This window comes from Anopheles aquasalis, chromosome Y (assembly GCF_943734665.1).
Source record: "Anopheles aquasalis chromosome Y, idAnoAquaMG_Q_19, whole genome shotgun sequence".
NCBI lineage: Eukaryota > Metazoa > Arthropoda > Insecta > Diptera > Culicidae > Anopheles > Anopheles aquasalis.
The window spans coordinates 1,598,153-1,610,571 of record NC_064879.1 but is presented as its reverse complement, the minus strand read 5'-3'; the positions used below and the strand labels follow the sequence as shown (position 1 = coordinate 1,610,571).

At 52.9% G+C, this 12,419-nt stretch overlaps 2 protein-coding genes across 6 annotated transcripts in view; one reads left to right on the top strand and one right to left on the bottom strand.

Moving 5' to 3' along the window:
• LOC126579583 (max-like protein X) overlaps nt 1-12,419 on the top strand; it is a 74,098-nt gene that overhangs the window by 58,524 nt on the left and 3,155 nt on the right. The gene's annotated exons all lie outside the window — the stretch shown is intronic.
• On the bottom strand, nt 212-10,857 carry LOC126579582 (protein gurken-like). Of its 5 annotated transcripts, none has more exons than XM_050243007.1 (4): nt 10,645-10,857; nt 4,834-6,198; nt 3,750-4,024; nt 212-2,390 (listed from the first exon to the last, which is right to left on the bottom strand). In XM_050243007.1, the coding sequence occupies exons 3-4, from the start codon at nt 3,820-3,822 to the stop codon at nt 1,624-1,626; spliced, it is 840 nt and encodes a 279-aa protein (XP_050098964.1). In that variant the 5' UTR covers nt 3,823-4,024; nt 4,834-6,198; nt 10,645-10,857; the 3' UTR covers nt 212-1,623. The 5 variants fall into 5 exon arrangements, with proteins under 5 accessions (XP_050098964.1, XP_050098968.1, XP_050098967.1 ...); XM_050243011.1 differs by having other exon boundaries at nt 4,846-6,198; XM_050243010.1 differs by lacking the exon at nt 10,645-10,857 and adding an exon at nt 10,419-10,466.

The window sequence follows — 12,419 nt, the reverse complement described above, 5'->3', positions numbered from 1 at the left end:
TTGACAGCGTTTTTACGAATTTACGACTGTGTAAGTGATATGCACGCACAGACACACATACCTAAAAACTGTGTGTGTATGCTCGCGTATGTGCCTGTGCCAAAGAAGGATAGAAAACGGGAAATTGGATGAAGTAATGAGGCTTCCCACAAGGAGAGAGAGGGGGTGGGGGAGGAGAGGCAATAGAAAAGAAAAGAGCGAACGGGAGAGGTCATGTGACAGGGCGTGTAGTAAGTATTAAACACTAGGTAATATTTAAAAAAAAAGCGAAACACAGTCTATCGCTTGCGCTAAATTGCGCTCTATCATGTCGTTTAATGCTAGTTCTTATGCTGCTACTCCTGTTAATGTTGCATATTGATTGTATTCCCATTTTCTCTCTTTCTGCTCCTCCACGAAGCCAGCGTATCGGTATTCTCCCTACAATCTTGTTGCAATTGTATGCTGTAGATTCTGATTAAAAAAAAGGCGTATTCGCACACTGCCACAATGCTTTCGTGATGTTTCATCGAGCTACGTACACAATTATCCCGATATCTAGATTGAATTCTGGTATGCTTGCTGTTTGAATGTGACCTTCTAGCCTGTGACCACCACGATACCAAACCGCTGCAAGTGCACATAGGAAAGTAGCTTCCTTTTTATTGATATCTCCGCATTGATATGTCTCGCGAACGTCAGATGAATCTGGGATGTGTGAGTGGCTCGTAATGCATTATAAACTAAACGGAAACATAATTGTTTGTTCCTTGTGGTTGGTAGAAAGAATTTCAAGTGGATGGACTCGTGGTACTAAGCTCAGATTCCGAGAGAATCGCCACCCTCAAACGCGCGATTGATTAAACACCGAGGGAGCAACAGAGTCACGTATACAAAAAGGGAGCTACGAAAGTAGCGGTTTAGCGTTGATAACGGATAGTGGACCAAACAATGAGGAGAAGAAATCACAATCCGTACGACGAGGTGAATGGAAACAACGATCTCTCTGAGATCAACGCAAAGGCGGTCGGAAGTGAGGAGCGCAAAGAGGATAGAGGGGGCCATGGCCCCCTTCCCCATGGCTCTCGTCTATGGGACTCCTGCTAGAACATTCGACATCCCTCCCACATCGTGATTGATCCACAGGATGGATCCGGTGAAACAGCTAAGACATTTAAGAGTCTGTAGACCAGACTGCCTATCCTCCTCAATTTGTTCTTATCGTCGATGTTTTCGTCTTCGTTTTCGCCGTTGTCTGCCTTTTTTTGTAGTTGTCGTTAGTGATGTTGGTGTTACTACTCAGGTCGCTAAGCTCTCCGGGCCGCTCTCGTGCATGGATGATGCTCCAAACGATACGCCACGGCGTTGCACCCGTTGCTGCTGCTACTTACATCTCTACGTCCTTATCCTTTACTCCCTATGCCTATATGCTGTGTCCTACGCTCCTACTTGTCATAAGTGGCTCTATCGCCCTTGCTTATTTCTACTTCATCCGTTACTTAAATCCTAACAGTGTAGATGTGTTTTCGTGTGTTGTGGAAAGTGTGTAATGGGGTCGTTATTATGTTACTACGGTTTCGGATGGGACGTACCGAGGTATTACTGATGAGCGGGTGGGGGCAAATCCGTTCGTACCGGTACTGCCTAGGTTCGGGCCAGGCGCCAGGCGCGTGCCTCGGTCGGTACGCGCCTGTAGCCAGTCGGGAGCGCGAAGACACGCGCGCCGACGCCGAGCCAGTGCAGATAGTAGAACACGCCGAGCACTACCATCATGGCTAGAAATGCCCCGTAATACATGCCGGCCGTTTCGATCTGGATCTTTGGCTTGCGCATGCTCAGGTAGGTCCCATCCAGGTACTTTGACTCGCACCGTTCGCCCATGAATCCGTCCGCGCACTCGCACGTCGGCATCGTAGAGTTGGCGATGGTGAAGTTGTAGCACTGGCCACCGTTCAAGCAGTAGTTGTCCTCGAACAACTGCGAACACTTGCCCATTCGCATCTGCTGCTCCTTATTATCGCCACTGTGCGTACCATTGTCTGCCCGCTGGTGCTGCTGCGGTGGTGATGGTGATGGCGGTGACGCCACCGCTGGCCGTTGCTGCTGTGCCAGCCGGCCCCCATCCGCATTCTGGCGCCCGCTGCCGATGCCGCTGCCGGTACTGCTGCTACTACCATTGTAGGTGCCGAAGGGTGCGCCCGGGCGTTTGCCATTGCCGCCGAGCGGGATGCGCGAGCCCGTCACCGTCGAGGTCGCCTCGGGCGACACCGGAATCGGCGGTGAGGGAGCATCCGGCCGGATAGTCGCCTCCTGATTGCTAGTGGCGCTGCTAGGGTTCGTGGTGATCACACCGCGGAAGTGTGACACTGGCCTGCCTCGGGCCTTCGGCATCGTTCTGCTCGAACAACAGTCTGCAAAAAGTAAGCGGAAAAGCAGAGAAATCGCATTTGTGTTTCGCATTCGCCAGTGTGTGTCGTCAGATTGTCGTCAGATTGTCGTTTTCAAGCTCAAGTCCTTTCGTGCCCGTCCACCACCAACTACCACGGCCCGAAAAGGGACACGCAGAACCACTCCAGGGACCAAACGAATGAGAAACAACCTATTCCGCTTTAACGAATTCAAACGTGTGACGAAATGGAGGGGATGGGGGGGGGGGGGGGGTGGATTGCAGCACGATTGCCACAGATTGACAGGCACACGGTCGTAAAAGTTAACTCGGTGTTCGGGCCTGAACACAGAGTTAGTGACGATAATGTTTGAATAGGCAGAAATTTTTTTTTAACACAACCGTGGTCCTTGCGAAAAAGAAAGAAAAGAAGAAGTAGGACAGCTGGCGAAAGATTGAAAAGCATCCGAGCGTAAACGTTGATGGCCATTACCTACACTCATCTCTCATACGACCCGGATCTGGCTCCAGCTTCGGAGTCAACGACGGTCCCGGCCAGCGGTATCGACTAATTTATGTCGCTTTTTATACGTCCCAACCGCCGGTCGCCATGTGCTCGTAAAACGGGCCATACCATCCAACCGACCACCCACCCAGGCAGACATGGGCGGAATCATAAAACCGTCAATACCGACAATGATTGCCCGCGATGCGATGCCGAAGAAATAAGCCTTCATCTTCCCTCCCTGTCTGATTAGAATTTAATAATTTTGCATACCTCCAACCGGCCTGCCGAACGGCAAATCAACTTTCAGTTGTCATTAAAACTCCTTTTACGACCGTGCGGCGTCCCTGGCGGCGGCGCATCAGTAGGAGGAGGAAAAAGAGTAGTACGCGGAAAAAGGAAGAGGAACATGATCTTAACTGGTCTCCTCTCGGAAAGCACAGAGAGGACGCAACAACACCAGAAGGGAGGTTCATCGCCTGCTCACTAGTCAAGTCTTTCGTCGCGTGGACCGTTCCTGTACTGTTTAGGCATGGGTCATGAGCTAGACGATTACAAAACCGTTTCCTGGGCTTCCCTCTTCCTACTTTACCACCACCCTACCATTACCCACATCCTTTCCTCTCTCTCTCCCTACACCACATCAATCGTTTGCAATCTGCCCATTTATGCATCTGGCTAGCTGGCTCGTAAAATCTCCCGGTTGCCTGCCTATCGCGAATCATGATCGCTGTCGATCGAGGGACATGGCGACAGAGGTCAATGAGAGATGAAAGGAAGCGCGAAGCGAGCGACACTCTCACCACGGCCCTTAACCCCCGTCTGACTAACGCGACTGAGTCCTACTCTCTACTACCTACTCACTACCATATTACGCACCTGTGTGGACCACAACTGATGACAGCATTAACAGCAGTACTGCACCGAGCCGCTGCGCTGCTCTCGCGTTCATCGCTTCGGAATGTGAAGGATAATTCTTCCGGGGGACACAGACGGATATGCGTGCGCTGGCTGGCTCTGATTTTTGGGGGTTCTTTCTTCTTCTGGATTTGATTGCGTACGTTGTGCACTTCGTTTGGAATGATATCAGGTGTGTGTGTATTATGCCGATCGGTTTCGGCTTTCGGTTGCTTCTCGATCACAATCGCGTGTGCCTAGGACGAAAAAGAAATAGAAAGAAAGAGAGAGAGAGAGAGAAAGAGAAAATGAGATTAGTTGACTGACAATGACTTAGCAGAGGGGGCAGGAGATGGATCAGATCGGGCTAGGATAACCAGTTATCCAAAGAAGGAGAACGAAGACCGGAAAGCGAGCTTGGATCGATTGATTCCACAGCCATCACTGCAGCGGTTGATCGGGGTTGATTTGTTGGTTGGTTGGTTGGTTGAGTGATTTATTGATTGATTGGAGCCGGATCATCTTCGTCTTCGATCCGCGGGACTTGCGAGACCGCACACGCACTTCGCACCTGAGAGGACAGACACACTAGAACAGCACAACAGGTTAACCAACAGTACTGAATGCGATCACGGTTTTCGCGGGACTGAGACCGTACCGTCCGGTGCGTTATCGTTTTTAAAGCCCTCGAGGAGCCAGTTGTCGCATACTGCTCATCATCGTCGTCGTCGTCGGTCCCAGGCATTGCCGAGAATACCTGCTTCTCGGGGGTCTTTGGCGCGAAACCTCGTTTTGTGTGCAGGTGTTACACACACTGCACCTCTCCACCATGCGGGGACCCCTCAACAGTGGCAATCCGCCCCACACGCTATCTGTTGAGCATCTTCCTCGCAGGATACTGCGCCCTGGATAGCGTGGTCGTAGCTGCGCGCTTTAGGTCGCGCAAAAGAAAAGTTCACACACAAAAAAATCGAACCGTAGCCCGAATCCGATGGCGGAAGTAAGGAAGGGAAGGAAAAGTAAGGGAAGAAGGCTAGCTGGGTGGGCCAGGATCCCGTATACCTACCTATCTACCTACCGAAGCGAAGCGCGTTGGACGATGCGTTAGATGGGTGGATGGGCTGGACGAACGAACGAACGAACGAACGAGTCCTGCCCGTTGCCGGTGCCCGCTGCCTGTCGCGTCAGCCCGTTCGCGAAGGATCAGGACCTCGTTAGGTGGCCGGAAATATGCTCGCACACCCGGCACACACGCGCGAAATGAAGCCAGAAAAAAAAACGAAACACAGAACAGCAACAAAAAAAACCCACTCATACGTGTCCATGCACAACGCACACCCCCCTCCCGGGCTTGCCCCTGAGATCACTCGCTCGCTCTTCACTTCCTCCTTTAAGGGCGATGTGGGGGGTGGCCTCTAGCTTCTTGCGAGACGCACTCACTCGTTCACAGGTTCGCAATTCCTCCGCCCTGCTGCTGCTGCTTCTCTGCTGCGTTCTTCCTCGTAACCACTAGCTCCTTCCCTGGTTCCGCTGCTCCTCACTCGTCACGCCGGCAGGATCGTCCGCTCCAGTTAGTCCTGGAGCGGCGACTAACGCCGGGAGGCACCGGCGCTACGCGACCTATCGCCGCGCTCACCTGCTGCTGCCTGTGCACTGAACGGTTGCAACCGAGGGGCAAAGGCACTACTACTACTACTACTCCCGGTGCCGTCGGTTGATGGCAGGGCCGATGATGATGATACGGATGACGTTGTTGATGCTGCTGCTGCTGCTGGATTGGGTGGGTGCGATGCTTTCGCTGGGCGTCGGTACTAGGATCGTTCAATGCGCAGCCCGATAACCGTGCCCAAGGACGCTGTATTTTCATCTTGCACCGGCACGCGAGTGGCGGAGAGGTGGACGAGTGTAGTGTGTGTGTGTGTGTGTGTGGGGCGGGTGGGGAAAGGTGCTGGAGAGGGGAGGGGGAGAACGGCGACGAATGTGTGTGGTGGCCAACTGAACGGGGAGCGGGGTGCTTCCTTTTCGACGTCCGGAGATCTGTGTGAAGTGTGAAGAGTTTTTTTTTGTGATCTCGGTTCACGAGCACCACCCTGCACCACACAACGCGATGTCACTCTGCTGCTGCTGCTCCTGCTGCTGCCTTTGCTTCTTCTTCTTCTTCTTCTCCTGGTTCCGCCCGTTGGCGAGACTACGGACACAACCGCGGAGCACTGGGCGCGCGCTCACACACACCGCACAACCGCACAATTGACCGCCGGTACATCCTACAAAAGTCACTGGTGCTGCTGCTGCTGCTGCTGCTGCTGCTGCTGCTACTGCTAGTAGTGCTGGCCTTGGCTGACTGTTCTCGAGCCCACACACGCACACCTTCTCTGTCGCTTCACCCTCTCTGGGCTACGGTTCCGGCGCAGCACATTCCTGCAAAGAGACACTGGAGCAAACAACAACGATTAGTCCGGGGTATGTGAGTTCGGCACGTCCCATTCCACTCCCCATCCCGTCACGCACCCTCACCAACCTCCCAGGGAGCCAGCAGCTCTCCTGCAGGTGGCTTATTTTGTTTGTTTTTTTGTCGGGCAGATGGAATGAAGGGCCGAGGGGGGTGTACAAAAAATATAAGAAGAGAGCAGTGCAAGAAGAAAGTAAAACACATCGCGAACGTGGAGTCCTTTTTTGCTCGCCACAAAAAAGGACACCCAACACCACGGCGAGGGTAAGGACAAGGGCAAGGGAGAGCATTCAAAGTACTGGGGGGGAGGGGGGGGGGGGTGCGACATCCGTTACTATCGTGTCGCGAGCTACGTGTTGGAAGATACTGGGTCCCGTGGGAACTGCTCGACGGGTAGCAACTGAACTGAAGCCACCCTGCCTTAAGATGCCAGAAAGGCTAGAAGCAGCAAAACAAAAGGAGGCTCGCGGGCGGGAGGCACCACAAAGTAACCCCACGGCAAGGCAGCTAAACGACGACGACGACAACAACAACCACGGAAAACAACAACAATGGAAAAGACGTACGAAAAAAATACCCGCTTTTGGCCGCAAACTGTAGCAACCAGCAATTTTTTACCACCCAGCCAGCCAGCCAGCCGAGTGCAGCCGAGTGGAGGCGTGAAATCGTGTGGGAAGAGGCGAGGGTTGGTGCGGATGCAGAGAAAAGCAACAGCAGCAGCAACAACAAAACAAAAAAAAGAAAAGAAGACAAATAATCTGCCGTAAAAGATCGTCGGTGAACGAGCCTCGTGGGGAGGGAGAGCGTGATGTTGGGGAGATGGGTGAAAGCCTCAACAGCAACGGCGGCAGTGGCACAAAGAAATGCGCCCGAAAAATGCCCCGTTGTGGGGAGCGGGAGGGCCCCACAGCGGTACGCCGTAACGCGAGAAAGGGTTCGTCGCTTACCAGAGAACCCAAGCGCGCAAGTCTTTCTAACGCTCGCTAGTTCGCCCGGTGGCGAGCATCTGCGCGCATTCGTCGCGACACAACGACGACGAAAAAAAAAGCATCATGACCCTTCCAGCCCACACATACGGCCAACACCGCTCCCCCCCCCCCCCCTATTTCTCCCTCTCCCTCACCTGCTATAACCACTACGCACTATGTGCACGTTTGTACGTGTGTTGATGTGTGTTTGGCGTGGTGACACAGAGCACTATTGCGATTTTTCTTCCATTTCGGAGTTAACTTTTCCCGAATCCCAAAGGGAACCGCCAGTTTTCTGCGGGAAGTTGAAGGTGTGTGAGCCCCGGGGAGAGGGAGGGGGGGGGGGGGGGTTGAGAGGAGAGTAGAACAGCGAGGAACGACGCAACAGAGAGAGAGAAAGAGAAAGAGGGAGAAGAGAGCAACAGCTATAGCTAGGGAGTGCGCACGAGTGCGTCCCCGTTGCGCAAGAGAATGAGACGGATTACCCGGTCTATTGGGAGGGCAACACCATCCCACGGCGAATCGAACTGGCAGATCTGCCGGACTTCCCCTAGAACCATGGCAAGTAGGTCGCGCAAAGCAAGGCGACCCTATCGCTACACCGACCGACCGTAACCGGAGCAAATCGCGGTGCAGGAGTGGCCGCTTCAAGGTTAAAACACACAGAGGGTGCACCAAAAAGTAATAGAAAACAAAGCGCAGCTGCGGGGCCGGCCTGTAGCACCTGGCAGTGGGCATGCATTGCATCAGCGACGCAGCGCAACCAGCGATCAGCGCTATTAGGGGGGGGAGAGGAACTGCTCTTGTTGCAGGCAGCAGCAGCAGGTGCCCACGGCGCCAACCAAGGGCCCAACGACCGTGCAGAGCGCGGTGTGTAAGGGCATTCGTGTTCATCCTCCAAAAGAGCGGAGGTAAGGGTGCACGCCACCCGCAACCCAGGGCAAGGCGCACAGGCAAGAAGGAAGCCAAGGGCTTCTGTTCCGATCCTCTCCTGATCCTCGCCTCCACCCATAGCTCAACGCGCCTCGTTCTAAAACAAAAAGAAAAGGAAATGAAAAATATGAAGTCACGAAAAAAGGGGGAAAATGCGCAGCAACGCGCACCCGCACCCGCACACACACACACGCGCACCGCATGCCCTCGTAAAAGGAGGAAGAAAAGAAAAAGGAAGACAATTATGCGCGATCGCCGTCGTACGTCGCGCCCTAATCCATCCAATTCCAATTGGGCGGTTCGCAGACGATGGTGCTCGGTTGGGGGCGGCGCAACATTCCTGAAGAGAGCACAGCAGAGTGCTGCTGCTTCCGGGCACTCGATGCGCGGGCGGGCGCGCGCGCGCCGCGTTCCCACAACAAAGCGTGAAGCCATCGCGTCATCATCGCCGCGTCAAGCTCATCATGCCCCTCATCATCGGGATTCTGGCCGCCCACCTTCCCGTCAAAGCACCGCATGTCCGTGTCCATCATCACCTTTCATTCTCTGTTTTACTTTTCTTCCTCCCTTATCCCTTTAGCTCTTCGTTCTTCTTTCTTCTTCTTCTTCTTAATTGTTGTCTTGCTTGGTCGTTCTGCAAGTTCCGACGGGCAGCGATTCTGCTCGTCGTCCTCCTCCTCCTCCTCCTTCTCTTCTGGGAGTGGAATGGGACCACACCGTGTGATAAATGCTTCTCTTCCACCCTCATCTCATCGTCATCCATCCCCGTCCGGGATGTTTTCGGACCGCTTTGCCGGAGCAGCGTCCCCAAAAAGGTGGGGGGGGGGGGGGGCGCGCGCGAGTCCACCAATACTACTCAACACGTTCGTCCAGAGGAGCTTTATGCATTGAAAGCTCCGTGTGACAGACCCACGCAGTTTTTGTGTTTCTCTTCCAGGTGCACAGAGGTCGGAAGTAGAGGTTCCCGAATGCGCGCGCGAGAGAGAGAGAGAGAGAGAGAGAGAGAAAAAGAGAGAGATGAGGGGTGGAGGTGCACCCTTGATCTTTTCGGCCAATCCGACCGTTTTGCGGTGCGGACCACGGGCTGGCACGGGAAGGCTCTGGCATATACGCGGCTAGTAGAAAGCGATCACCACCGCCGAGGCGACTGTCTCAGCCCCCCCACCCCCCTCCGCCCCGGGGGGAGAAAGGAAGGTGAAGCAGCAGCATCCGGGCGTGTTGTTGTCGTCGTTGGGGGTAGATGTATTGGTTTGCTGCTGCAAATGCTGCGATCTTCTCCGCTGTGTGGCCGCCTACTGTTGCATGGACTACTGTGGTGGCGCTAGCTCATGCGCAAGTGGTGCCACTGCCACCGACCCATCCTCCCCCCCCTGGCCATTCCCCGCGGTGTGGCCTCGCGCAGCGTGCGTGCGATCGTGATCGCGAATTCCTCGGTTGATTGCGTTGCGGTTGGTTGAGGTGGATTGCTGGCCGTCACGCGGGGGAGGAGGCGGTGTCAGAGGGGGGGGGGGGGGAGGGGCAGAAGCCACAATGTCCAACAATGCACCCACCCTCACACACATACACAAAGAGGCAGCGAGCGAGCGAGCGAACAAGCGAGAGAGAAAGATGAGCGTTGTGTTCGATCGAATTGGAACATCGCACAGGCCAGCAGGGACGGGGTGAGAGGGGAGAGCCCCCCCCTCCTCCTTTCCTCCTGGAAAACTGTGGTGTAGAACGTGAATGGGGAGAGGCGCATCGCGCAGCAGACCACACAACAACAACGACAACAATAAAAGTGTTGATTGCTGCTGCTGAAGAAGGCAGGTGGGGATGTGATGGGGAAAGGCATCCACCCTTTTGCAGGAGGGAGACACGGTGGGGCAGGGGGGGATCTAATCCGCGTCCTCCTGGCGATCTGTCGATCTGTTTTGGTTTCATCCCGGTGCGTTCACACACAGACACACCGATCTCGTGGAGGATCGCAGAAGAAGAAGGATCGCATATCCTGCGCTGCGCCGGTGGATGAACACATGGTGGTGGTAGTGGTGACAACGTTCACAGTGGATCGGTAGGAATGGGAATGCGCGATCGCATCTTTTCCGTTGGCATCTCCTCCCTCGGGACTACTGCTGCTGCAAAGCCCAACCAACAAAAAGGCACACGCACAAGGACGCACACATACACAATCACGTACAAACACACAGCACAGGCCAGCACGGCAGCCAGCACGATGCGCCAGCCTCTGTCTGCCTGCCGTTGTCGCTCTCCCACATACGCGCACACACACATACAGGCACAGACACACTCTCAGATACGGACACGGGCGCAGACACAAGGTGGCAAAATATGCACACGCCTAGAACAGCACCGAGAGGACACGGCGAAGCACACCTTGGAGTTTTGTGCCCAAAAAACCTTGCACACACGCACGCACACGCGACACACACGCACGGCGGCATGCAAGAAGAAGCACAGGTTGCTGCCACACACACACAAGGGGAGGGGGAGGGGGAAAGGGGGTAGATAGGGCTATCGGAACGCAAACCTCTTCTTCTTCGCTCTTCACTATTTTTCGGCTGCTGCTGCTTCTGTCCGAAATTCCGCAAATTTCGATTCCGATCGTCGGTTCGGTCGGTTAGCGTCCGCACTCGCCGTTGTTTAAGTCTTGTTTGATTCTGCCTGACTCTGAGCCTATGGGCTCTGCGATCGTGCTACTGCTGCTGCGTCTGCGGCTGCGGCTGCGGTTGTCTCGCTAAGCGCCCCCGTATATTGACGTTTGGTGCTGGCCGCCGCGGCGTCGTCGTTGGCGGTGGCACACGCACACACCCATACGAACGAACGCGAGTTTAAAAGCCCGGTCCGGAGAGAGAAATCGCTTCAGAAAATAAACTTTGTTTGGGATGTCTGGCTTCTAACAGCCATTCAATCGACAATTGCCCAAGGGCAAAACAATGTGACGTGGGTGGGTGCACATCTAACCATCATAGGATGGTACATCCAAGGGAAAAACAAACCAGGGAAAATCCGGTACTTAATCATCACGAAAACATCGTATCATCGACTGTTCATTATCAGGTTTTACCAGTAAAATTAATCAATGGCGACACGACAGTTGACACTTTCGCCTTTCTAGACCCTGGTTCATCTGTAACCCTATTAGAGGCTAACGTAGCCAAAAAGTTGCAATTAGAAGGACCAGAAATCCCCCATTGCATCTAACGTGGACGCAGAATACAAATTCAACGAACAATAATAGTCAACAAGTACAACTGTCCGTTAAAGGCGCCACAAGGCAAGGATATCGTTTAAAAGACGTACGAACTGTACACAAGTTAAATCTACCGGTTCAATCCTTTAATTACGAAGAAATGGCCTCCAAATATCCGTATCTTAGAAATATTCCCATTCAATCATTTGATAATGCGAGACCAACTGTCATTGTAGGGCGTTAAACCATAATCACTAACTGATGGGTTCCGAACATAAGGTCGGAAAATTGGGTGGACCGATAGCCATGAAAACTAAATTAGGATGGCTGATTTACGGTAAATTACCAAATGACAACGAATCAAACTACGCAATGATAATTCAACAAGAAGATGAATTGCAAAAACAGTTGTCTAGATACGTCTCAATTGAAGACTTCAGAGTAAAACCAATCACTAACCTACCAGAATCAGATGATGATAAACGAGCCAAAGCCCTTTTAAAAGAAACATTGAAATTCAAAGACGGATATTACGAAGTAGGTCTACTATGGAAAAAGGAAAATCACGTATTTCCGCTCAGCCTAGATAACGCCATGTCAAGACTGTTCCAAGATTACGTTAAGAAGGGTTATGCTCGTAAATTAAATCCAAATGAGGTAATGAAAACTGATACTCCCATACATTATTTGCCACACTTTATTGTGGTCAATAAAAATAAAGTCCCACCAAGATCACGTTTAGTCTTAGACGCTGCGGCCAAGGTAAAGGGACAATCACTTAGTGACGCATTGCTGTCGGGCCCTGATGCCACAGCATCTCCCTTCGGAATCCTTATTAGATTCCGTGAAGGAAAATATGCGATCTGCGGAGATATCGAAGAAATGTTGGACCAAGTTAAAATTCGCAAAGAAGATCAAAACGCTCAGAGATTCTTATTGCGTGATTGCGAAAACCGTTACCCAGATATTTACATTATGCAGTTTATGACTTTCGGCTCAACTTGCTCACCATCATGCGCTCAAGCGGCTAAAAATACAAACGCAGAACGTTTAAAAGATAAATATCAAAAGCATTGTTGAACAGTGGCGCTGTCTTCTCATGCAGCAACGGG

Bases quoted from the DNA above. Each gene is read 5' to 3' on its own strand.
- LOC126579582 (XM_050243007.1), bottom strand. From the start codon at position 3,822: ATGAACGCGAGAGCAGCGCAGCGGCTCGGTGCAGTACTGCTGTTAATG. The intron at 2,391-3,749 runs GTGCGTAATATG...TACTTTTTGCAG, and splicing joins ATCAGTTGTGGTCCACACAG to ACTGTTGTTCGAGCAGAACG.